This window comes from Anas platyrhynchos, chromosome 1, assembly GCF_047663525.1.
Source record: "Anas platyrhynchos isolate ZD024472 breed Pekin duck chromosome 1, IASCAAS_PekinDuck_T2T, whole genome shotgun sequence".
In the NCBI taxonomy this organism is placed as follows: Eukaryota; Metazoa; Chordata; class Aves; order Anseriformes; family Anatidae; genus Anas; species Anas platyrhynchos.
In genome coordinates, this window is record NC_092587.1 from 191,022,565 (window position 1) to 191,049,687 (window position 27,123).

General features: G+C 45.9%; 1 protein-coding gene and 1 pseudogene across 3 annotated transcripts in view; both read right to left on the reverse strand.

The window, feature by feature from the left end:
• AASDHPPT (aminoadipate-semialdehyde dehydrogenase-phosphopantetheinyl transferase) overlaps positions 1-27,123 on the reverse strand; it is a 53,075-nt gene that overhangs the window by 166 nt on the left and 25,786 nt on the right. For 2 of the 3 annotated variants that reach the window (XM_038175798.2, XM_027468304.3), the window contains exons 5-6: positions 26,630-26,707; positions 45-25,693 (exon numbers count right to left, since the gene is read on the reverse strand). In XM_038175798.2, coding sequence (XP_038031726.2) covers positions 25,535-25,693; positions 26,630-26,707 — 237 coding nt within the window. In that variant the 3' untranslated portion in view covers positions 45-25,534. Of the gene's footprint in view, positions 1-44; positions 25,694-26,629; positions 26,708-27,123 lie in introns of those variants that run through there. The other variant, XM_038175797.2, reaches the window with a different exon arrangement.
• Positions 45-18,921, reverse strand: LOC113844712 (very low-density lipoprotein receptor pseudogene; annotated as a pseudogene).

Consider the following 27,123-nt stretch of genomic DNA (forward strand, 5'->3'; position numbering starts at 1 on the left):
AAAAATAACTCAGAAATGTAGAGCCATAAATAGACAACACAAGATCAGAACACAACCATAAAATGCATTTTTTAATTCCATGAATAAATTAAACTCCATCTTAGCAGAAACAGGAATTATACTGTGTATCTTGCAGTAATAAAATTAAAAAAAATGTAGAGACAGCACAAGAAGATACCACAACACATTACAAAAAATGATTTAACAAAATAATTGTTAGCTCTTTTGAGAATAATTCAGAATAGATTTTCATACCGACATTTTTGATACAGTGTACAACAATCTAAAATATCTGTACATGGAAGGAACATGCCCAGAAGCACACATACAGGACACTACCATGTCCAGTAACAGGTAGATTTAGGCAGCAGTTAAGGAAGAAAAGTCTGAAACACTGTTTTAGGCTTATTTGTACCAATTTTGTCCAAACACTGCTCATCTTCTTTGTCAACTGTAGAGCTATGGTCATGTAATGCTCCGCAGAAGGTAAGTTATACTCTCTTGAGGACCTGCCTATTCCTTCCTATCTTGCTATCTTGCTTTTCTTTGTAGACCATGGTTTTATTGCAATGTTTTGGGTAAAGATGATAGTTTGAATGCAAATTGTTGCCTGTGCATTTTCGGGAACATAAATTACAATCATACATAAATTACAATCATATTTATACTACTACTGCTGATATGTCTACCATTTCTTGTTTGAGTAAGACCAGAGCAGCATTTGATTAGCATCAGTGCAACTGATTCCATAATATAGTAACAAGATATGTTTTGCATAGGTTTACAGGTTTTGCGAACACCTGAGTGAATTATATATAATCTACTATTCAAAGCTGCATATTTTCACATCAAACCAGTCTCTTGTCATGTAACTGCAAAATTGTCTTGAAAACAGTTTTGACACTTCAAGTTCCTAAACCACTTGCAAGACAAGGGAGGCTGGACCCTCAACTCTGCTCGGAGCAGAGTGAGGAATCTCCCCCTTGCTCCTGAATTGACCCTACACAACAGATAGGATGCTCTGGGGCTGAAAAAAGGAGAGGGTGTCAATAACAACAGCAGTAATGGGCAAGACCCTGGAAAGGGCAACTGCAAAAAGGTGGACCAGCAAAGCACTTGTGTAAGAACCAGTGCCACAAAAAAGCAAGGAGGGTGCTGGTAATTGGATATCCCTCTCTGACAGGCACTGAGGTGCCCATTTGCCACCCAGACAATCTCTCGTGAGGTTTGCTGCCTGCCTGGGGCCTGCATTTGTGACATCGCAAGGAAGCTACTGAGCTTGGGCAAGCCAGAGGACTATCAACTGTTCTTGTTCTTTCACCTAAGCAATTGTGCGCCATGGGGAATCGTACAGCCTTAGAAACAAAGAATATCCTGGGAACCTTCTGGCTTATTCTCAAAGAACAGGGAAAAACTGTGCCCTCTGCAGCCTTGCAGCAAATGCTTGTGTGGGCTACCATGAATGACCCCTCTATTACAAATCAGACAGTTTATGATCCTGAAACATGGGACCAAATTGGGGTCAAGCTTTTGGACTCTGCTACTAAAACAACAAGGTTGCAGCTGGATAGCTTGGCCTCTGGCCAGCAGTCTCTGAGGCCTTAAAGAGCCATGTGGGACCACAGTCAGAGAGAAACGTGGTTTGCCAGATAGTGAGGGAGCTGTGGGCTTGTCCACTGATCCACCTGCTACACCATCGGCCCACCCACCGCTACTGCCATTGCAGGCCTTTGCTGTTACACCCCCTGATGACCTGGGTAATCAAGAAAAGGAATGGGAAGTGGTGACTGTTACATGATTTGAGAAAAAAATAATGAAGTCATGGAAGATATGGGAGCAGTTCAATCAGGATTGCCGTCTCCAGCTGTGCTCCCCCAGTCATGGATATTAATAGTAACAGACTTAAAGGACTGTTTGTTAAACATTTGCCAGAATTCAGAAAACTTAGCTATGTTTCAATTGATACCTTTTCTGCCTGTATTTTTGCATCTGTCCATGCAGGAGAAAAGAAAAAAGTCTGATGGTTGTGTGTGCGTGTTGGTAGAGCGTAGGCTCCCCACACACCCAGCACTGTTTACTTGCCTTTTATAAATATTACTAAATTCAGATTGAGTTGTATCTTCATTTTTTTACAAATTGGTGACTCCGACATGATCTTCTTGGATTTTGGATCTGCGACCGGTTAAGGTAGGCGCCCCACCTAGCGGCCCTTGCCGATAGCAGCGCTACAGTCCAATAAGATTTCGAACATAAAAGGCAAGTAAAGTACCAAGAGCTCTTCCTCCATGACCCCTAACTCTGCATGTGAAGACCCAAACGAAGAGGATTTGTGAGTATACCATTTGGTTGGGGCCGGATTTGGTTGTGTGACTGTGTGTAAGGGTGTGACTGAGATGGAACTTAGTTCCGAAGCGAGTGTGGAGGTCTTCTAACTGCGGTTCTCATCTCCCACAAGGGCTGGTGAAGGACTGAAGCGATTGCTCTAGGAATTCATGGGTGGGTTAACCACTTGCAAGACACCTCTAGACACAGGGACAGCCAGGGATTCGGAACCTCTTTAAGGGTTCCAGGGATTCAGAATTTTCCAGGCTGGGTCAGGAGAAAAGTAGACTCTCAGACCCGAGAGGCTCAAAGACCCTGGACATTCCACCAGAAAGCCTATTAGGGATAATGTTAAAATATTGGGATGATTGGGAATCAAGGAAATGAAAAGATAAAGAGAAAATGGCTGAATTTTGTATGATAAAATGGCCAAAGGAACCTTTAAGACCACATGTTTTTTGGCCAGTTTTCAGATCCTTTGAGGGTTGGGTATGTCAGGCATTGAACCTCTATGTTAACTCTAAGGAGCCTTTTAACCAAGAAGAAAGCGATTACGGGGCTCTATGGATAGAAGCCTCAAACGCATTTCCCCCAACCCAAATATTTGCTTTAAATACTAGAACTGACAGGGGAAAGGAAAAAATGGGAGTCTCTGGGTAATATACCCCCTCCCTATTCACAGCAACTGGAACCACCACCTGTTGAAAGTTGATTGCCCCTGTTCCCTCTCCCTCTCCTCCTGCATGGACTAGAAATACATGTAAGATAAGAGCCACAGAAAGGGAGGAAAGTGAAACACGAGGTCGGACTGACAATTTAGGTCTTTACCCTTTGAGGGAGGTACCCCTTGGGGGGAGTCAGAGGGGGATAGGGTTTGTAGTGGTTCCTTTGAACACGTTAGATGTAAGAAATTTTAAGAAGGAAATGGGATCAGGCAAGCAGGAATGAGACTGTGGGAAAGACAAAATCAGGAAGGTCCTCCAAGGGATGTGAAGTGGCCAAATACCAACCCTAATTAGGATCATCAGGCTGCTCAGGGGAGGCAAAACATGAGGGATCTTAGGACCATAATGATACTGAGAGAGGGAGTTAGGAGAATACAGTAATTCACTAACTTTTTAGAAAAGAACTAACTTTTTAGAAAAGGGGGACTGAGAGAGGGAGTTAGGGGAATCTTATCAAGTAGAGATAGAGTGTTGACGGCATGAAACTAGGATGCTACTTAGTGTGTTTGCTAACTGCGGTGCTTGTGCAAATTAATTAAAGCAAGAAGCCTTGGGCCCCTTACCAAGGTCAGTCTCCTGATAAGAATGTGAGCCTATCTTAAGAAACTGGTAGAAACTGGTCCTGCAGATGGACAAGAGCCAAGGAGCAACTGAGGCTATGCAAAGACAAGAGGTCTACTTAGTAGTGACAAGGAAGAGTTATCAATCTTCATCCCCACAACCCCTGTCAACCACCACCAGAATACACTGTGCAAGCACAGGTGGGAGGAATTTATGGAAATGACTCCTTGGAGCTAATTTTAATACAAAGTGGAGACAGGTTATGAATATGTATAAGTGTATTGTGAAACTTCATGCATATGTAACTCTTTACTGCATATAACCAAGGCAAGTTGCCGCGTCAGGTGCACACGACTTTGGTGGGACTACCCCCCATGCTGCCCAGCGCTGAATAAACGTACTGTAGTGGGTTTACGTGGCAAGGTTTTGGTAGCAGGGGGCCATAGGGGTGGTTTCTGTGAGAAGGATCTAGAAGCTGCCCCATGTTTGATAAGGGCCCCATTGTTTTCCAGAGCTGAGCCAATAAGAGATGTTGTTTTGCACCTCTGTGAGAGCGTATTTAAGACAGGAAAAAAATGCCAGAGATGATACAAACAAGTTTTGTTTGTTTTAAGTGATATATTCTTGTGGTATGAATGAGAAGTGCAAGGGGCCTCTTTGTGTGATTGCGTGATTGTGCTGTGAGTGAGATGGCAGCATTGCTGCGAAGCGAATGTGGAGTTCCGATCCGCAGTTCCATATTCTCCATGAGGGGAGTGCCCGGAGACGAACAAAGCACATGACAGACTGAAAAGAAGTTCTGTTTTATCCAAGTGATGATTGGTGGTGCCCAATATATGGGCCCAGCGGTGCATCTTGTAATCCTATTTTTTGTTCTATCAGTTGTTCTCTGGATACCCAGCTCCCTGAGCTGGTGGAAGGGGGTGGGGAGCAGACTGTGGCCCTCACAATCCATGAGGAAATGGTTGGTGACCTGCTACAGCACTTAGATGTATGCAAGTCAATGGGCCTGGATGGGATCCACCCGTGGGTACTAAGAGAACTGTCAGAAGAGCTGGCCAAGCCACTTTCCATTATTTATTGGCAGACCTGGCTATCGGGGGAGGTCCCAGTTGACTGGCGGCTAGCAAATGTGACGCCCATCTACAAGAAGGGATCAAGGGTAGACCTGGGGAACTATAGGCCTGTTAGTTTGACCTCAGTGTCATGGAAGCTCATGGAGCAGATTATCTCCATATCTGTCTGCATATCTGTCTGCATATCTCCATATCTGTCTCCATATCTGTCTCCATTATCTCCATATCTGTCTGCAGGGCAACCAGGCGATCAGACCAAGACAGCATGTGTTTATGAAAGGCAGATCCTGCTTGACAAACCTGATCTCCGTCTATGACAAAGTGACGTGCTGGGTGGAGGAGGGAAAGGCTGTGGATGTGGTCTACCTTGACTACCTTTGACACTGTTCCCCAAAACATTCTCCTCAAGAAACTGGCTGCTCACGGCTTGCACTGGCATACACTTTGTTGGGTTAGAAACTGGCTGAATACTTGGGCCCAAAGAGTCATGGTGAATGGAGTCAAATCCAGTTGGAGGCTTGTCACTAGTGGCGTTCCCCAGGGCTCGGTGCTGGGGCCAGTCCTCATTAATATCTTTATCGATGATCTGGATGAGGGGATCGACTGCACCCTCAGTAAGTTTGCAGATGACACCAAGTTAGGTGCGTGTGTCGATCTGCTCGAGGGTAGGAAGAGATAAGATAGTGTATGTCATACCTGAAACATCTTGAATTACCCTCCTCCTGAAAATTTAAAATAATAGGTGGGAAATATACCTAGAGGATTGATTATCTACTTTGAATCGAGCCCCCACTAACTCGTGGAAAAGTTGAATGCAGGTAGGAGAGCCATAGGGTGTGTAAGCCTGGACCATTTCCTAAGAAGCATCAGGGAGAGGGAAGATCGGAGAAGGGACCAGTACTGGGACTCAAGAAGGTTTACCAAGGGCTGCAACCCCTTAGGGTAAAAGCCGCCAGGTAACATGGCCTTTACTGGACCTCTCCTAATTACATGCATAATTCTATTGGTCCAGGGGCATTCTCAGAATTGTAGTAAATGTATTGTTAACACCCGGAGAGGAAGACTTCAGGAACAAACACTAGTATATCATACTATCTATGCCTGTAAAGAGGAAGAATTAAACCTATGCTATGTAAGCTAGAGTATGCTTGATGTAATGAAAGTAATAAGATAACCTGTTATGATCCCAAAGAGGTCCCCAATCGATGGTGGATAGAGGTAAGAACTAATAATGAAAGAGGAAGGTTAATTGGGAAAAGTCGCATCACCACAAATCTTAGTAAGCCCTTATCAATCAAATTTGATGTCTGTGATGCTGCTAGTGACGATTATTACACACCCTGTGGAACAATGAGTTGGGTGAAATATTATAGTGAACGAGAAAAATATATATATGCCCCAAAAAAATAGAACGAGGTTGATACGGTGTTTTCCAGGTATCAGTAGTGGCAGAGAAGTCAACAAAATTATTTCCGTGGGCATGCGCCCGGGGACTTGGGTCTGTCTGAACTAGAGTCACCTTTTCCCTGCAGCAGCCCACACAGTGCTGTGCTCTGCACTTGTAGCTGGAACAGCACTGGTATCACTCCAGTGTTGTGTCTGTTGCTGCGTAGTGCTGGCACAGCATCAGGACTCCTTCCAAGCCCCCAGGAGCCAGCAGGCTGGGGGTGGGCAAGTGATGGGGAAGGGACATTGCTGGGGCAGCTGACCTAAACCAACCAAAGGGATATTCCATAACACCTGATGTCACACTCAGCAATAAAAAGGGAGGCTCTTGTGGGGGAGGGGGCAATTCCTTCTGAACAACCGCTACACGTTTTGAGGCCCTGCTTCCCAGGACGTGGCCGAACATCGCTCATTGATGGGAAGTAGAGAATAATTTTTTTTTCCTTTTCTCTGTGCTTCCATGCGGACTTACTGTTTCTTTTTTTCTCCCCATTCCCTTTCCCTTTAATTAAACTTTTCTCATCTCAAAGCTCGAGTTCTCTGTGTTGTATTTTCTCCCCCTTCCTCTTTGAGGAGAGGGGGAGTGAGAGAGCGGTTGTGGTGGAGCTCGGCTGCCCACCTGAGTAAAACCACCACAGTCCTTTTTGGCGCCCAACATGGGGCTCGAGGGTTGAGATAACAATAGCATTGGTTGAAGTATTTACAACTAACATACTGGTAGTCATAACGTTCGTTTTTCTGGTAATATTTTTCTGTGTGGCTATGTTGTATGTAGTCCACTCCCTGTTTTCTTTTTTCCTTCACATCCGATCGGAGAAAGTGTTGAAGTCTGTGCTTGGATTTTTTATCATGTTGTGCTGTAACATACCAGCCTTCAGTTTTGTTTGGTATTCAGGCCCTGCATTGTTATCTTCCTGGTCTCATGGAGGTTATCTTTTTGAAAATATTAAGAATTACAGCGCCTTCTTTTTTGCCCCTAGCAGTCAATCAGTGAATAATATCGGGGGTGGTGCCTTCTACTTTTCTCCCTGTGGGCTAATTACAGCAGCCTTTCAGTATCTTGGATACCCTTGGTCAGATATTATCTTCCTATTACTAGGTCTAGTGTTTGTCTTCTTCCCCAAGGTAAAGCAATTTATTAAGAATATTATCCAAGGACCTGTCCCCAGACAAAGTAGTTGTGGGTAGCAAGGTGTGTGTGGGGATTTAGGCAGGTACCTATCACGGTTTTCTCCTCCAATGGTTCTTAATTTCATCCCTGAACAAGTGCAAAATCCAAGAAAATGGGAAGAATGTTTGAAAGATGTATGCCCTGACCCTGGCAATACTAGAGAACTCCACCAGCTTGCTGCACTCCGCTGGGGTCTGGCTTATGCTTATCAAATATCAATTAACACTGCCCAGCACCCTCAAGGGGATAGGGAGGTTCCTGAATTTGATGATGAGACAGCACACACTGTGACCACCCCAGAGGACCAACCATCTATGGTATCAGTTGCCCCTATAGTAAAGACAAAACAGTGGAAACAGAGATCCTTAGTAAGGGAAGAAGCTCCTCCTAAGGGTAAGGGAGAAGAGGAAAAGGCAAGCAGCTCTAAAGCATCATCATCACGGCAACATCAGGGAGAAGAGACTGAAATCATAGATGAATCAGAAACTACTTGGTCTCTATCCTTGAGTGAGCTGTGAGAAATACGAAAAGATTTCAGTCATCATCCAGGTGAGCACATCCTCACCTGGCTGCTTCGATGCTGGGATACTGGGGCCAATACCCAACTGCTAGAAGGCAATGAAGCCAAGCAGCTGGGATCCCTCTCTACAGAAAGGCTCATTGATAGAGTAATTGGGAGAGAGGCACAAGTTCTCAGCCTCTGGAGGTGAATCCTAACAGCTGTGAAAGAAAGGCATCCCCACAAAGAAGATATTGTATACCAAGTAAGCAAATGGACCGCTATGGATAAGGGCCTCCAGCAGCTGCGGGAATTAGCTGTGCTGGAGATGCTTTATAGAGATTTAAACAATGCCCAGACACCTAAAGACTCTGATGAAGTCCAGTGTATAACGTCCATATGGCGCAAGTTTGTACGGGTTGCACCCTCATCACATACCAGCGCACTGGCAGCAATGGATTGGGAGGAGGGGATGGGGCCAACTGTGGACAATGTGTCCAATCAGCTTCATAAATATGACGAAAATCTTTCTGCCCCAGTACGGGCCTGCATTTCAGCTGTGGAGAGACTGTCCCAACAGTTAGATGAACACATAGCTTCCTCCTCACCTAGACAGGAGAATCTTTCGGCCATCAAGCGCCAGCAGTCTCTGGCTCAAACAAGGGAGAATCCGGGACGCACACCGCGGGGTACCTTGTGGTTTTATTTACGTGACCATGGGGAAGGTATGAGGAAGTGGGACGGTGAACCAACCTTGGCTCTAGCTGCTCAGGTACGTGAGCTACGGAAAGATACAGCAGCAACAAAGGGGTCCCCTAGGAGGATTGCTGCCCCAGTTTCTGTTGGGCAGTCCCCCAGAGGCAGTAGAAGGGCTAGTATTACTCCTGACCCTGACGAAGAGACTTCTGCTTCACATTTGGAAGAATTAATTGATAGATACTCCATCCAGGACTAGTGGGGCCCTGCCTCTGGCCAGGTAGAGGAGAGGGATAACCGGATTTACTGGACTGTGTGGATTTGATGGCCTGGCACACCGGAACCGCAGAAATATAAAGCTTTAGTGGACACAGGCACACAGCATACCCTAATGCCGTATAGTATACTATAGTATATAGTATACTTCAGTATACTTCAAGTATACTTGGAATTGACTGCCCCAGGGGTGGAAACACAGCCCTACCATTTGCCATGGACTGATCCAGACAACACTGGAACAGAGGAACGCTCCCGAACACCTGCAGTACATCGATATCATCGTATGGGGTAACACAGCAGAAGAAGTTTTTGAGAAAGGGAAGAAAATAATTCAAATTCTCCTGAAAGCTGGCTTTGCTATTAAACAGAATAAGGTCAAGATCAAAAGGTCTCCTCTTTGAGGAGAGGGGGAGTGAGAGAGCGGTTGTGGTGGAGCTCGGCTGACTACCTGAGTAAAACCACCACAGGACTGTAGCTGTGTATGTTGGGGTACATGGCAGAAGGAACCCACTTTGTGTACTGGATTAAAGGCATATCTTAAAAAGGGAGAAATAAAGAATGTGGAGGAATGGTTAAGTGAGGTAGGACATGTGGATGTTGGGCAGTTGGGAGACAATGGGCTGGTGAAGTACGGTACTCGGTTCACATGAGCCTTGGCACGTACGCAGCTGGCTGAGAGCCAATCAGGCTCAAGGACACGATGCCCTTGGGCGATCGGGAAAGTCCCTAAGGCGGGACAGGTAGCTAAAAGAAGGAGGACCAGACTGAAAAGCCCGGGAAGTGTTAGCCAATCCTGAGCTTAGTTTCTGCAATATGTATGAGTTGATTATGTTCAAACTAGATAAAAGGCGACTGAGCTATCCATTAAAGTTGAAGTTCACTGTTCACTCATATTGAGCATCTGGGTCTTCCTTCCGTCGGCAACAAATTGGCGCCCGAACAGGGACCGGTCTGAACGGGATTTGGACACTGCTGGCAGTGATCCTGGGCCATGGTTGGACGGAATAAGGGAAGCCGGTCCTGCAACGCAGCCCAGGAGGTGGAAGGGACAAGAATCCCCGCACCCGCGCCGGGAAGGTGAAAGGGACGTGGAGTCCCCGCACCCGGGAGAGGATCCCACCGGTCGCGCGTCGCCGAGGTCTGCAGCTCGGAAGGTGGAAGGGAGTCCCCGCACCCGGGATGAGCCTATATAGGGTCCCGCCGGAAAAGCGCCGCCGAGGTCTTTGCAAAGGCTGCAACCGATGTATATAAAGGTATGAAAAGACAAGCGGCGTATTATTTGCTCAAATGCTTTTTAGAAAAGTGGAGCATTTTAGATATAGATTGTATTTGCCAGAAATGCTTTTTAGAAAAGCGGAGCATTTTAGTTATAGATTGTAAACTGTCCTACTGGCCGAGGGTCTTCACCGCGACCGCGTTGTTTTCGCTGTGGGATCACGGGACATAGGAAACGAGAGTGCAAAATGAAATCAGTGTGGTGTCAGAACTGCCAATCCAATACGCATAACACAGCGACCTGTCGGTATGGTGCGTCGGGAAACGGCCGGAGCAGCGGGAAGGACCGCCCCGCGACGACACAAAAAGCGGCATTTACCACAGCGGCCGGAACGACACCGTTTACCTCCGACCGGCCACCGGAGGGAGTCTCAGCTTGGACTTGGCAACAGCAGTAGATGTAACACTATTGGACTCTAAACCCACCAGGGTAAGGACAGGAGTTATGGGACCAGTTATTGTCAATGGTGATCCTGTGGAAGCTTTATTGATCGGAAGACCGTCTGCTACCTTGAATGGATTACAAATATTGCTTGGACTTATAGATAAAGACTATTTTGGGGAAATACAGATTATGGTTTCACAGTATGTTTAAAGGATGAGAAACTGCAAATTGAGGCATTGTTGGACACTGGCGCAGATGTGACAATAATCAGTGCGCAAACTTGGCCACCGCATTGGCCTACATTCGAATCCAGTACCACTGTAGCAGGAGTAGGAGGTATGACTATTGCTCGTCTATCACCAGTACTGCAATGGACAATAGGTAACAAAGTTGTAAAATGCAGTGTATCTGTCTTACCGTTGCCAGATGGAGTACAAGCACTGATAGGGAGAGACATTCTTGCTCTTACGTCAGACCACCATTTATAGGTATGACCATTGCTTGGACTTTCCCAATCCCACTAAAATGGAAAACTGATGAACCTGTGTGGGTTGAGCAGTGGCCGCTAAAACGGGAAAGTCTAATACATGCTCACGGACTAGTCCATGGGAGCACTGCAACCTGGTCTACCTAATCCTGCTATGATACCAGAGGGTTGGCATTTATTGATTGTGGATCTGAAAGACTGTTTTTTCGCCGCAACAGCTACTGAAGCACCACTGTCACCCTTTTGCAGAGCTCGGGAGGCTCATGCTATTTTTCACCAGAACGCTAAGGGACTTGCGCAGGCGATAGTAAAAGCTTGCCCAACGTGTAGTCATTACAATTCGGACGCGGGAAACAGAATCGCGGTGGGACGCGGAAAAAGGAATCGCGGTGGGACGCAGAATTGCGGTGGGATGCGGATGAGAGTACTGTACCGAGATATGAAAACGGGACAATGGCTTGGGCCTGCTGACGTGATTTATATGGGGCGAGGTTATGTGTGTATCTCTTCCCCTACAGGGCCAACCTGGGTGCCTAGTCGGTGCGTTAAACCAGCCATTGAAGAAAAGTCATCAAGTACGAATAACAGCAACCATGGCTGATCTAACGGCACAAGGGATTTTGGTTGCATTATCTTTGACAATGACGGTTGGACGTAATAGTGCCATCCTAAGCAAAATCGATCCTCAAACCAATATGTGGGTCACTTGGGCAAATCAAACCGGACAAAGTTCATTTTGCCTATTCCTCGCTTCTGCATCTGATCCTTTCGTTGAAATGGTTAAGGGATCATACGCAAAAAGTTGTAGTACAAGATAGTTGGTTTGAAGGTTGGTTTAAATCTGTTTTTGGGAACATGGGTGGATGGTTTTTTCTTCGTCAAAGAGGAACTTCATTTTCTACTTACAGTTGTATTGATTATAGTTGCTGCAAAATAAAAACGGGGGAATTGTGGAGGAATGGTTAAGTGAGGTAGGACATGTGGATGTTGGGCAGTTGGGAGACAATGGGCTGGTGAAGTACCGTACTTGGCTCACATGAGCCTGGGCATGTACGCAGCTGCCTGAGAGCCAATCAAGCTCAAGGACACGATGCCCTTCTCGAACTTATTGAGGCGCACCCGGGGGACAAAGCAGTCATTGGTCCCAGCTAGCATGGGTTTGTGAAGGGTAGGTCCTGCCTAACTAACCTGATTTCCTTTTATGATAAGATCACCCGTATGGTGGACCAAGGGAAACCAGCTGATGTGATTTTTTTGGACTTCAGCAAGGCTTTTGACATGGTTTCCCATAGGATCCTACTGGACAAAATGTCCACCATACAGCTAAATAAAAACATCATGCGATGGGTGAGCAATTGGCTAACGGGCAGGGCCCAAAGGGTTATGGTGAATGGGGCTGCGTCAGGCTGGCGGGCGGTCACCAGTGGGGTCCCTCAAGGCTCCATTTTAGGGCCGGTACTTTTCAATATTTTTATAAACGATCTGGATGTAGGAATAGAAGGTATTTTGAGCAAGTTTGCCGATGACACCAAACTTGGAGGAGTTGTGGACTCTGTTGAGGGTGGAAAGGCCTTGCAGAGGGATCTGGATAGGTTGGAGAGATGGGCAATCACCAACCGCATGAAGTTCAATAAGAGCAAGTGCCGGGTCCTGCACCTGGGACGGGGAAACCCCGGCTGCACATACAGACTGAGCGATGAGACACTGGAGAGCAGCCTAGAAGAGAGGGATCTGGGGGTCGTGGTAGACAGCAAGTTGAATATGAGCCAGCAGTGTGCCCTGGCAGCCAGGAGGGCCAACCGTGTCCTGGGGTGCATCAAGCACGGCATCGCTAGTAGGTCGAGGGAGGTGATTGTCCCGCTCTACTCTGCGCTGGTGCGGCCTCACCTCGAGTACTGTGTGCAGTTCTGGGCACCACAGTATAAAAAGGACATGAAACTGTTGGAGAGTGTCCAGAGGAGGGCTACGAAGATGGTGAAAGGCCTGGAGGGGAAGACGTACGAGGAACGGCTGACGGCACTGGGCCTGTTCAGCCTGGAGAAGAGGAGGCTGAGGGGAGATCTCATCGCAGTCTACAACTTCCTCGTAAGGGGGTGTCGAGAGGCAGGAGACCTTTTCTCCATTAACACCAGTGACAGGACCCGCGGGAACGGGGTTAAGCTGAGGCAGGGGAAATTTAGGCTTGACATCAGGAGGAAGTTCTTCACAGAGAGGGTGGTTGCACACTGGAATAGGCTGCCCAGGGAAGTGGTCACTGCACCAAGCCTGTCTGAATTTAAGAAGAGATTGGACTGTGCACTTAGTCACATGGTCTGAACTTTTGGGTAGACCTGTGCGGTGTCAAGAGTTGGATTTGATGATCCTTAAGGGTCCCTTCCAACTCAGGATATTCTATGATTCGGAAAGTCCCTAAGGCGGGACAGGTAGCTAAAAGAAGGAGGACCAGACTGAAAAGCCCGGGAAGTGTTAGCCAATCCTGAGCTTAGTTTCTGCAATATGTATGAGTTGATTATGTTCAAACTAGATAAAAGGCGACTGAGCTATCCATTAAAGTTGAAGTTCACTGTTCACTCATATTGTGCGTCTGGGTCTTCCTTCCGTCAGCAACAAAAGAAAGAATATAGTTCAAGGGACTGTAATCCAGTGAACCATACTATTCATAATCCGAGTGAGTTAAAGCAGAGGAAAGCAACCCAATATGGAATTGCAATTGGAAGAAAGGGGGATCCTGGGGCTATCATACCTATAAGGGTTATCAAAAGAGCTAGGGAATCTGCCACAAAGTGATTATGATTCCATTAAATTGAAATGGGAGCTAAATATCAGATTCCAACCACTGCTAAAAACTTGCTTATAAATCTTAAAGAGAATATTGCAAAGGCATTAAATGTAACAAACTGTTTTGTCTGTGGAGGAACAAATCAAAGGGAACGCTGGCCTTGGGAGTCAATGGAAGCAAACACTTCAGACCCAGAAATTTGGAAACCGGCAAAGGGTAATAGAATGACACAATGGGTATTACAAACAAGCATAATTGGGTGAACCTGCTGGCAAAACCAGAATGGGAAACAATTGGTAGGGGATTTAGTCTTTGAAGGAGGATATGAATGGAGTAAGACAATATTAAATTGAACCTCCTGGGGAAGTTCTCAAGACATGCCGGGAAACCTGAAAAATTGGACAGACAGTAACCAAATACCAAATGGGTGGCCAGCACCTGATGGGTATGTTATATATGGAGTGGTAATTCATGTTGAGAAAATGGTTGATATTAATAAAGAAGGGGGAGATTTGGGAGGGTGGCCATCAGGTGGGCGAGCCCCGTGGTTGATGATTACATCAGACTCTTAATGATGAGGCCATCAGGAATGTAAAAGAGTTTAGAGGGAACAAAGAAGGGTGATTCAGGAGACTCCATGCAGTCTCCGGTTTCTTGTTCTCCAGCCATTAAGGCATGGAAGTGTCTGGGTGCTTGCTGTTATATTCAAAGCTGTTTGACAATGAAAAGTTGTTTTGAAAAGAACTGCTGTGGAAAGAAGGGTATAAGAGGGGAGCCTACCCTCAAGCTAAAAAAAGGCAACACAATGAAGTTACGATGAAGTTACATCATCAATAAAGAAGCAGGAAAAAGGACTGAAGAGGAACAGGCTAGCAGAATGGAGACCAGGAATCTGGCTGGCGCACGCAGGCGGGAGGCAGAGGAGAACGAGAAAGAGAGGAGTTGTGGGGGCAACTGGGAAGGAGGTAGAAGCGTGAGCAAGGGGCGGAGAGCCAGTCAGAACGTCCATCTGAAAAAATGCCTTTGTAGGGCAAAAACCTTGCCGAGCAGAAGGCGGGGCGAGCCACGAGGGAGAGAACGGCCCGCCTGCAAGGGTGGTGGGCAGGGCCAGAACTGGACAAAAAGGTACCGGAACCCGAAGTAACTAGTCAGTTGAGTTCCGACTCCGGATCAGATACTGATTCAAATTCGGAGGAGGAGGAGGAAATGGGGACAGACAGAATCAAAAGCAAAAATATCCCCATCTGAAATAAAGCAGAACCATGAGGGGGAGAAATTCCTCTCACGGATTGGAGGAAAATTAAGATTGCGTGCGCCGACTGGGCCCCATCAGCCATGTTAGCGTTCCCGGTCCAGGTGATGGACGGGGGACGGAGGGTCCACTCGCCAATAAACCCTAAGAATGTACAAGCAATTGTTAAAGCCACTGCAGATGAAGGGCTTAATTCTGCAATGGTCTCCACCCTCATAGATGGTGTTTTTGGGGGAGACAACATGCTCCCGTTTGATATAAAACAAACTTGGAGACTGATCTTTGACGGGGCAGGGATGATCGTTTTTAAACAAGAATGGGGGGACAACTGTACAAGACAACTGGCCCAAGTAGCTGGGGCGGATCACCCCCTACATGGCTGTAGCCTGCAGCGGCTAATGGGTACGGACCCAACAATGATCACACCCCAGGCGCGAGCCCAGGGCCTGCGGGCCCATGAAGTTATGGCAACTACTCGTGCGGCCAGAGAAGCTATTTGTACAGCCTCTAGAGTCATTGCCAAACCATCGCCATGGTCAACAATAAAACAAAGTGAAAGTGAGAGCTTTACGCAATTTGTAGATCGTCTCCAGGCAGCGGTCGACTCTTCGCCACTGCCTGTGGAGGCAAAAGGCCCAGTTGTAGCAGAATGCCTACGCCAGCAGTGTAATTCGGCAACCAAAGAAATGTTGCAATCACTGCCGGCAGGGTCTAGCATCGCGGACATGATTAAACATGTTGCTAAAGAAGAGCACCTAACCCTGATCCAGGTAGCTGTTCGCACCACAATAGCTAACGTGATGGCATATTTTAGATGTGGCCAGGCAGGCCATGTCACGGCAAATTGCCCTCAGTTGGGGGATCTGCCAACAGTGCTCCCTCCAGACCAAAACTGACCTAGAGGACTGTGTTGGGCCTGTGGAAAGAAAGGGCACTTCATCAAGGAATGCAGATCTAAAACCCAGAGAAATGGGAGGGAGAGAGGGCAATTGGGCCGCGCACAGCCCTCTCCCACTTGGGACATGAGGTGGCCCAACTATGCCAACCCCGGATGGGGCACGGTGCTCCTGAACCCATTACAGGAAAGCAGGTTTTTTTTTTTTTTTTTTTTTTTTTTTTTACAGAACCCAGTGCCCCCGAATCCACTGCCCCCTCAAGAGGCGACCAATTTTATGGTTCAACCGACGGTCCAGCCGAACCTGTCCTTATCTCAGGGACAGCAAGGACCACCCTCTGGGGGCAAGACCCCAGGGTGGCCCTGGCAGTAAAGTGTGATAACCCGCCAGTGGTGTGGAGGATCTGTTCCCTTTATGATACCTTAAATGACACCACCGTTAGTGTCCCCTTTTTGATTGATACTGGAGCAGACATTACAGTTATCCCTGAGACGAACTGGCCTCTGAGTTGGAAATTGGAAGACGCCCCTATGGTGGGTGGAGCTGGGGGATTAACCCAAGCTCGGAAGAGCGCCCAATTGGTTGCAATCACACTCCATACTGAAAAGGAACCAGAGAAAACCATTACTCTCTTCCTATATGTCATGTCAGGAGTCCCTCCCCTGTTGGGAAGGGACACTTTAGCCCTATTAAAAAAAGCCAGGGTGAGAAATCTACCGTAAGGGCCACTACTGCATACCCACTTCCACCGATTAGACTGACATGGAAATCGTCCGACCCAGTGTGGGTCGAGCAGTGGCCCCTGTCGAAGCCTCGAATGGATGCTCTTCTAGAGCTAGTCGACCGCAAACTACAACGAGGTCATATTGAGCCTTCTGCTAGCCCATGGAACACCCCAGTTTTTGTAATACCTAAGCGAACCAGTGAAGGGTTTCGCCTCCTCCATGACCTGTGTGAAGTAAACAAGATAATTCAACCAATGGGTCCTGTCCAAACGTTGTTGCCTATGAACTCTATGATACCGGAAGGGCAACCTTGTGCCGTCCTTGATATTAAGGACTGTTTTTTCTCGATACCTCTACATGAAGAAAACAAGGAGCGGTTTGCTTTCTCTGTTGTGTTTCCAAACAGCCAATGCCCCAACTTATGCTTCCAGTGGAAAGTGCTGCCTCAAGGAATGATCAACTCACCTACTATCTGCCAGATCATGGTAGATCGGGCGCTGGCGCCAGTTCGGCGCAGTGACCCGACTGCGACTATCATCCAATACATGGACGATACCCTGATCGCTGCGCCATCAGGAAGTCAAGTGGACCAGCTAGTGTCAACAGTCTCAGAAACTCTAAAAACAAACAGGTTTGAAATTGCGAGCGCGAAAATTAAAAAAGGGCCATGTGTAAGTTTTTTGGGAGTGGGGATCACAAGTTCTTACATAACCCCCCCCACCCCAGATAAAAATCCGTCGGGACATCAAAATGCTCCATGATATGCAACTGTTGCAGGAAGTACAGCTGAAAGCATGACAGACACCAGTAGAGTTTTTTTTGCAATTGGCAATTGCCAATGCCGCTCTAGCTGCAACACCAAACAATTCAACATTATCATTGCAATCCGGTACAAGCAATGCCCATTTACGTCCGGCGATCTCACGGAACTGTGACAAGCTAGGAGCAAATATAATGAGTTTATCTAAGTAACATGGACATCCGATAGCATTTGCAGGGATGCCTTGCCAGGCCCTATCCCCACAAATCAGAAAAACATCAGGAGGTAAGGCCAAAGCTGTACAATTGTTCCAAACACTATAGTTGTTACCTCTTGTCTCCATGCCATAAACCCCTAAACCCTGCTTAGCAGTGTCATTGTAATCACAGGTGTTATTTGTATTTCTGTACCCGTATGGCCCTTTCCAGGTTCCTGTAGCAGGATCCATCTGATAGCCACGGCTACATTTACATTTGTAGCCACCTTTCAGGTTGATACAGATTTGACTAGACACCAGGGTTTTGGCATTCATCAATATCTCCACAGGTTCTCTTCTCTACAAGCTCAAACCCAGCTGGACAGTCACATTCATAGCCAATAATGAAATCTCTGCAGATGCGGGAGCATCCACCGTTGTTCACCAAACATTCATTTATGTTGCATTCCTTCAGGGGCTCATCACTCCAGTCCTTGCAGTCTCTCTGCTGGTTACACACTTTATTGATATCTATGCATTCTCCACTTCTGCACTTGAATTTGCCAGGTCCAGAGCACTGAATAACATTGTTACAGTTTGCTTCATCAGTGCCATCCAGACAGTCTCTCACACCATTGCACTGCCTACTCCCTTGGACACAGTTCCCATCTTCACATCTGAACTGGTCTGGCCTGCAGGTCTGAGAAGGGCAGTTAATTTCATCACTTCCATCCTTGCAATAAGGATCTCTGTCACATCACCACTTCTTGTAGATACATTCACCTGAGCCACACTGCACCTCACTCACAGAACACTTCACCGGAGGTACAGGCTGGCAGCCACACTGCTCCAAAGATTCATCCGAGTGGTCGGAGCAGTCACCTTGACCATTGCAGACAAAGCTTTTGGAAATACATTGCCCACTATTGCATGTGAATTCTGCTGCACTACAAGTCACAATGCCACAATTCTCTTCATCTTCTCCACTGTCACAGTCTTTTTCACCATCACATTTCCAGGACACTGGGTTACACTGGGTTGACTGAAGACCACAGCTGATTTCATTTACCTGGCATGTTCTCATGACACAGCTCAGCACTCTCGTCAGACCCATTTTCACAGTCCGGATCCCCATCACACTGCCATCTGTTTGGCACACACTGACCACTGTTGCACACAAAGTCAGATTCAGCACACGTCTTCTTCACACAAGTACTCTCATCACTGCCATCTGAGCAGTCTTCATCACTATTACATTTCCAGAGTAAACGAATACAGCGTCCATTACTACACGGGAACTGGGATTCTTCACATTTTGCTCTAGCACCGTCGGCAGCAGTGCACAGGCAGGCGAGGGCGAGCAGCAGGCAGAGCGCCCTGCAGCGCGTCAATTATGTCAATTTCCTGCGTCCCTCTGCGGCTCCCGCATTTTCCGCGGCTCCCGCATTTCCCGCGGTTTCCTTTCCCTGTGTCCCCCTACAGTTTCTTTTCCCCGTGTCTCACCGTGGGTCCTTTGTCCGGGTCGGTGCTTGGAGTTTCTCAATGTCTCTCAGGTGTTCCGGCTTCTGCCAGGTCTCTCCATGTCTCTCAGAGTCGTCCGTGGCTCTGCAGCATCTCTCAGGGCTCTCTCCATGCGGTGGTAGTCCCTCCGTGTGCCTCGGGTCTCCTGGTGCCACTCCGGTCTCTCGGCACCGCTCCGGGCTCCTGGCCTGTTCGGGTCTCAGTGAGTCTGGGTCTCTGCCTGTTCATGCACCGTATATTGCAGGAAGCACAGCCGAAAGCACGACAGACACCAGTAGAGTCAGATCATGCTCTGTTTTATTGCCCAAATAGCCTAACTTTTATAGTGAACTTAACAGGGGCGGATAGTGTTTCACACAAGATTATTGGTCAAAAGCACTCAGACAAACAACTACAAGAAAACAACCCCACCTGCAAGAAAACAACCCCCTTGTGATTAGCAGTCATGTAGACCTTGTCCTTGAAGCCAGCTACTGGTAACGATATTTTTCTGAATTCCTCAATTGGGCGATGTGGGAACACCATCATGGGAACTTCTCATAGTTGCCCTGGTAGCTTGGTTTGCTCAGCTACAGCAAGCCATAGGATTTTTGCTGTTTCAAAAAATCCCTCAACATGCAACAATTAGTGGGATCCTTACAATGGCTCCACAATATTGTCCTGATTCCTCCTGAAACCATGGCTCCCCTGTACAATCTTTTAAAAGGAAAAAAAAAACATGGGAGGAAAAGACTCTGATGACAGAAGCAATGAACTCTCTCGATTTTATTGAGTGACAAGTATCATCAAGCACGCTCGCCAGGTGGAACCCGAATGAACCACTTGATCTGTATGTATACTTCATGGAAAGGGGGGGATTAGGGGCACTAGCCCAGGCCCCCCCTCAAAAAGTTCAACCAATACAGTCGATAGTCCTAGGAAAACCATCACACGCATCTCTCCAGGAGTCGAGTGCCTTGGTAACCTCATCATGAAAAGCCGAAAACTCGCCCTAAGACACCTAGGTATCGAACCCGCCATGATATATCTACCCTTTCGTGAACAGCTGCTACTGCAATCAGTAGCGATGTCAGAATCTCTAGCCATAGCCCTTGCCGGATTTTGCAGAGAAGTCCAATATGCTATTAAGCTCCCTTGGGCTCAAATGCTGAAAATTGTCTACATCGACCTCCCATGGAAGATCATGGACCGGCCCCAACGGGGACCAACGGTCTTCACAGATGCATCCTCAGCAACCTCAACCGCGGCGGCAGTATGGCAATCCGGAGGAGAATGGCACTGCATTAAAATGACCGATCGTGCGCTTTCAGTCCAGCAATTAGAAGCAATGGCCGTAGTACTAGCCTGTGGACTGTTCCCAATGGAACACCTCAACATAGTGACCAATTCAATGTTCGTAGCCAAACTTTGCTTGGCCATGTCGGGGCCCAGCGTGTCAACATCCATGGTCGCTCTAATGCTAGAAGAAGCACTTTTCTCCCGAGAAGGCACCATATCGGTCATCCACGTCAACAGCCACAACCCAATCAAAGGGTTTTACCAAATCAGTAACGACAAAGCAGATGCCACTGCAAAAGGATTATGGACACTAAGAGATGCCCGCCAGCTACATGAGTCCCTCCACATTGGAGTTAAGGCGCTAGTTAAGAGATGTGGGATTTTGACCACCGACGTGAAACACATAGTAGCTACGTGTCCCCACTGTCAAAAAGCACCATTATGGTCCAGTGGAGTCAACCCCAGAGGTCTCAAAGCCTCTGAGGTGTGGCAGACGGATTTTACGCTCTGTCAGTTGCTGAGACCTCAAGCGTGGCTAGCGGTAACCGTAGACACATACAGTGGGGTGGTCGTAGCCACACAACACCTTAAGGCTGACTCCAAAGCAACCATCCAACATTGGCTGACAGCCATGGCGTGGCTGTCAGATCAAAACGGACAATGGTTCGAATTTTGTGTCCAAATCAGCCCAGGCATTCGCTCAGAAATGGGGTATTACTCTAATATACAGCATCCCGTATAATAGTACAGGACAAGCCATAGTCAAACGAGCGAATCAAACTCTGAAATCTAAGTTAGAGGTATTAGCAAAAACAGAAGGTTTTACCACCACTGTTCCCTCAGGAGACCAAGCACGCTTGCTAGCGACTGCTTTGTTAGCATTAAATCAATTCCCCAGGGGAGAGGAGGTGAATAGCCCCGTCCAAAAACATTGGGCCACTTGAGCGCTAGAAGAAGGCCCGTCAGTTATAGTTAGAAACGAGCTGGGAGAATGGGAACAAGGGTGGAAATTAGTTCTGACAGGGCGAGGGTATGCTGCAGTCAAAAAAGATGGCAGAGTCAAATGGTGTCCACTTAAGTCCATCAAACTGGACCTTCAGAATAAAACTAATGAAAATTGTGAGTTTCTGTTCACAGGACCGGATCATCGGACGCCCCCGTAATCCGTATACCCCGGTGACAAGAGAAGCCAACAAGTCGGCAAGTGTCCTGTCTAAGCCTGAGAGTTCCGCACTGGCAGAATCCAGACAACAGCGAAGCGGCCTCCGTGGGGGGGGGGGCTGCGATGCCTTTGTGTGATCTTGATTCTGGGGCTTGTTACTACAGGTAAGACAGAATCAGATTACAATCACCATCAGCCATTCAAGCGGCTCCTGCGGGACACTGCAAGCGATCGAGTGATAAAGGAAAACATAACAGCGGGTGCTCTGACTTTTACAATTACAATTGGTGATTTATTCCCCATAGTTGGAGGATCTAAATCTAAATCATTATGGGGAACATATTGGTGCCCTAGTTCAAACCCAGGAAAGGGTTATTGTAACTATCCAGGATATTGGTTTTGTGGATATTGGGGGTGTGAGACCATTGTAACAAGTGATAGATGGAAACCAGGAAAAGAAGACGAATTCTTGCGAGAATGTGGGATTGGTTGTCACCTGGTGAGCAGTCTCTGAGGCCTTAAAGAGCCATGTGGGACCACAGTCAGAAACGTGGTTTGCAAGACAGTGAGGGAGCTGTGGGCTCCTTTACTGATCTGACTGCTACGGCATCTGCCCTTCTGCTGCTACAGCCATTGAAGGCTTTTGCTGTTATGCCCCCTGCTGACCTGGACATGCCTTTTGACCCAGGCCCTATTGGACTTGAAGAGGAGATGGATGTTTTTCTTCAATTCAGGAAGAACAGGATACATAAGGCCCAAAGGCTGAGTTGCTTGACAACTTAAAGCAAGACATATTGTTCAAAAGGAATGGAAAATGGAGACTTGTTTGTAATCAAGAAAAGGAAAGGAAAATGGAGACTATTAAGTCATGGAACTTAAAGGATTGTTTGTTACTTTTTCTGATTGTACATATGTATAGGCATACTCGGGTTTAGTATGTAAAAGTAATGTTCTGTATATTTAGAATGTTTGATGTTTGTGTGCGTGTTGGTAGAGCATAGACTCCCCGCACACCCAGGGCTATTTACTTGCCTTTTATAAGTATTCTTTTATAAAGATTACTAAATTCAGATTGAATTGAGACTTCATTCATAACAACAGGGAATCATACAGCCTTAGAAACAAAGAATATCCTGGGAACTTTCCAGCTTATTCTCAAATAAAACAGGGAAAAACTGTGCCCTCTGCAGCCTTGCAGCACATGCTTGTATGGGCTGCTATGAATGACCCCTCTATTACAAATCAGACAGTTTATTATCCTGAAACATAGGACCAAATTGGGGCCAAGCTTTGGGACTCTATTAAAAACAACAAGGTTGCGGCTGGATTGCTTAGTCCCTGGCCAGCACCTGTCTGATCACCTGTTCCTGTTCCTTCACGTGGGGACAACTGAGGCTGCGACAAGGATACACCAAAACATCAGAAGAGACTTTATGTTCCTTGGAAAGATGCTGAAGGGATCAGCACAAGTGGTGCTCTCCTTAGTCCTCCCCATTGGAGACTGGGACCCAAGGAGGAGGCAGCATACAGACCAGGTGAATGACTGGCTGCGTAGCCAGTGCCATGTTCAGGATTTTGGGTTCTGTGATCTCAGGTGTGATTTTGAAAGACTGGACACAGTGACATACGATGGGGTGCACCTGACCAAGTGGTTGGTGATAACATAGTACTCCTGACAATGAAGCCATGAGGAATGTAAACAAGTTAGAAGGAAGCAGTGATTCTCCAATAGCTCTGGTGAGGCCACACCTCGAGTACTGTATTCATTTTTGGGTCCCAACACAACTGGTGGATAAGGAATTGGCTCAATGACCACACACAGGGAGTAGTGGTGAATGGCTCAATGTCCTCCTGGTGGAGGCCAGTGATGAGTGGTGTCCCTCAGGGGTCTGTCTTGGGCCCAGTGCTGTTTAATATCTTTATTAGCAACATAGACAATGGGATTGAGTGCATCCTCAGCAAGTTTGCAGATGACAGCAAGCTGAGTGGTGTAATTGATACTAAAGAATGCCATTCAAAGGGATCTGGACCAGTTTGCAGAAGTGGGCCCATAAGAACCTAAGGAGGTTCAACAAGTCCAATTGCAAGGTGCTGCACCTGACATGAGGCAATCCCAGACATGAGTACAGAGTGGGCAAAGAACTCATTGAGAATAGTCCTGGAGAGAAAGACCTGGGGGTTCTCGAGGTTGAAAGGCTCAACGTTACCTAGCAGTGGGTGCTTGCAGCCTAGAAGGCCAACTGCATCCTGGGCTGCCTCAACAAAGGAGAGGCCAGCAGGTGGTATGCAGTGATTGTCCCCCTGCACTCTACCCTTCTGAGGTCCCACTTGGAGTGCTGCAGCCCAGCCTAGAGGCTCCAGCACAAGAAGGATGTGGATCTGTTAGAACTGGTAAAGAGGAAGACTACAAAGATGATCAGAGGGCTGAAACACCTCTCCTATGAAGAAAGGCTGAGAGAAGTACGGATGTTGAGCCTGGAGAAGAGGAGGCTCCAGGAAAACTTTGCTGCAGTATTTCAATAGGTTGGATCTTAGGAAGAACTTCTTTACCGAAAGGGTTGTTAGACACTGGAACAGGCTGCCCAGGGAAGTGGTGGAGTCACCATCCCTGGAGGTCTTTAAAAGACGTTCAGATGTAGAGCTTAGGGATATGGTTTAGTGGGGACTGTTAGTGTTAGGTCAGAGGTTGGACTCGATGATCTTGAGGTCTTTTCCAACCTAGAAATTGTGTGATTCTGTATGTAATATATAAAGGGGTCTTACAAAAAAGGATGAAGAGAGACTCTTTACTCTGGTAGATAATGATGGAACAAGGGAGAATGTTCTTAAACTAGAAGATGATAGATTTAGATTAGATAATTAGATATGAAGAAGAAATTCTTTCCTGTAAGGTTAGCGAGGCCCTGGAACAGGTTGCCCAGAGCAGCTGTGGATGCCTCATCTCTCAAAGTGTTCAGGGCCAGGTTAGATGGGGCTTTGAAACTTGCCTAGTGGCAGGTATTCCTGCCCATGGCAGAGGGTTGGAACTACATGGTCTTTAAGGTTCTTACATTTAGGAGGACTACACTGTGTTTCTGGCACTTGCGGGACCCATGTTACCAAATAGTATTTGTTTTGAAAAACAGTATAAAATATTCTGAAGCTGCACTCAAAATCTATAGATCTTTTCTAAAAATTGTAATTCACTGTAACACAGTAAAATGTTCTGTCTTCAGATGCTGAAAAATCATTTGAAAAAAGAACAAACAAATGTGCTGTTTTGTTTTCTTCCCGTGACTTAGTGTCTTGGACTGTAAAGCTGTAAATGCAAGCCTAGAAAATCTAACTGCTGTTTGACACATCTATCACCCAGAGAAAAAAAATAGAAAAAAGTTAAAAATCAAATAATAAGTTACATATAGAAAGGTTTAATTAGCCAAAGTTGTAAGTGAAATTAATATGAAATTTAAGGTAATTCCCTGCCTCAAACTAGTTTTACACAGATTTTGTTCCCAGGGTAGTACAATTCAGACTTCTGCTTGCTATTATACAAATCTCACATCTTGTACAACACTTGTGTCATATAATAGCAGCAAAAGGATTTGTACCAATTCCTCTGGTTTTATTCACCCATTGGAGAATAAAACTTTTTTTTTTTTTTAAACAAGGCATAACATTTTTTAACATATCATAATGTAAGTTTTGTCATAAAGTAAAGAAATACATTTTATTTATTAAATTTGTTGACTGATCAACAGTACTTTGTAGCTCTGCTCCTTGTTCCTAGCAAGGTTAATTTAAGTGTGAGAACCAAAGGCAAAGAAACGTGATCAGCTTAGACTTCACTCAGAATTCCTTCAGCAAGGAAACACGAATCTTTTTAAAATATTGATAAAGAATGTCATTTTTGAAAAGGTGAATATCAGACTGTTAAATAATGAAATATTTTAAATGAAGAAAAACACTTTTCATTTATACGTGTATACATATTTCTACAACCTTAAGAACATCATGAGAGCTTTGACAATTCCTTCCCTCCCCCTTACCGCTGCTTGTAAGCATTCTTATCTTGAATGTGAACTCTGTTTCACTGGAGTCTCTTGCTTAGAACAAAAGTTGTCCCAACATGCAGAATCCTCAGGTGCCATTGGAATACCACAAGCGACTAAATCTTCAAAAGTCAATAATGTAAACTGTGGTTGATTAGGTTCCGTGGAACACACCTACAGAAAACACAATTTTACATGAATTAGTATATCTCAATTTTTCTTCCTGCAACCTTTCCCATACAGTTTAAACAGCATATTGTTACTGAATAAGAAAATATTACAGTTAATACCAACGTCACTGTCTCTAATTTAGGCTATACATTAACTCACAGAAACATGTAATAGGGCACACAGAAAAAGCAAGTTTTTATTTAAGACTCAGGTCAGAAACCTGAGAGAACAAGGCACAGGGAGTCCTGCAAACACCACAGAATGAATGTTTAAGTCCAGAAAAAGGAAAAACAAACTCCTCTGTTCTACAGCAGACATGATTATCTGAGATGATAGCATCAGGATTTATTCTAATAGAGGAATGCCTACCTGTATGCCTTTTAAAACCAGCAATCACTGGGGTTGTGCATGCATTCAGTCTCCTCCCAGAAACTCATGCTACTTAAGGACAAAAGCTGTAACAATCAACTCACAATTCCCAGTGCTAAATCCAGATTAAGCTCCGATATTGGAGATGAGTGAGTCATGGTCTCTCCATTAGTTTCAGCACTTCAAGGAAATTTGTATTTCAAAGAAAAACAGGCTTGTTTTTCTGAGCTTGTGTTACTGTGCAGTCTGCTGTATGCTACCTGCATGTGTAATTCCAGCAAGGCAAAAAGTACAGTTGCATGAATCTGACAGAGGCTATAAGTGCCTCTTCTAAATCAAGTCTACACACTATTTTTTTAAACAAAGTCCTTCCCAGCCCTTTTCTGAAATAGGCACAATAGGACTAAAGGTAACAGTCCAATGAATAACCTGGTTAACACTGTGGTTAAGGTAAGATTTATTTTCCTTGGCCCTACATCTGAGACTATAGACTTTTAAATATGGCATCAGGTTAAGTTTACGTTCAAGTGATTAGTTACGAAGACCTGCAAACATTTCTTAACTTCTTACATCAGAATGCTGCTGTCCATATCCCTCCTGCTTCCCAAGAGCCACTGCAACATGATGATAGTCATCTAACCGGGTTTCCTAGTAAAGACAAAAAACAGCAATGTAGAAACACTTCCTTTACTCTTGTTTCCATCAAAGACTATATTTACAGTCAGAATATGGTTCAGAACAACACCAAAGCATTATTTAAAATAATTTAAACTAATGACATTCAGAAAGCAATAGTTCTTCACAGGTTTGTTCAAGAGCTCAAGGATGCAAATACAGTTAAGCCAGGCTGAACTGGTTACTATAGGTTAGCATCATCTCTCTCCTTTGTAGACTTTTACATGCAGGTTTGTGACTTCAGTCTTCCTTTATCAGTCATCCCTTCTAAGTCACAAGACATACAACCTATTTTAACCACATGTTTTTTGATGAGATGAACTGTGAACATTCTCTGGAGGGTATTCTGAAGAGCAACAAAAGTATAAGCTTAAACCAGTGTCTCTCTC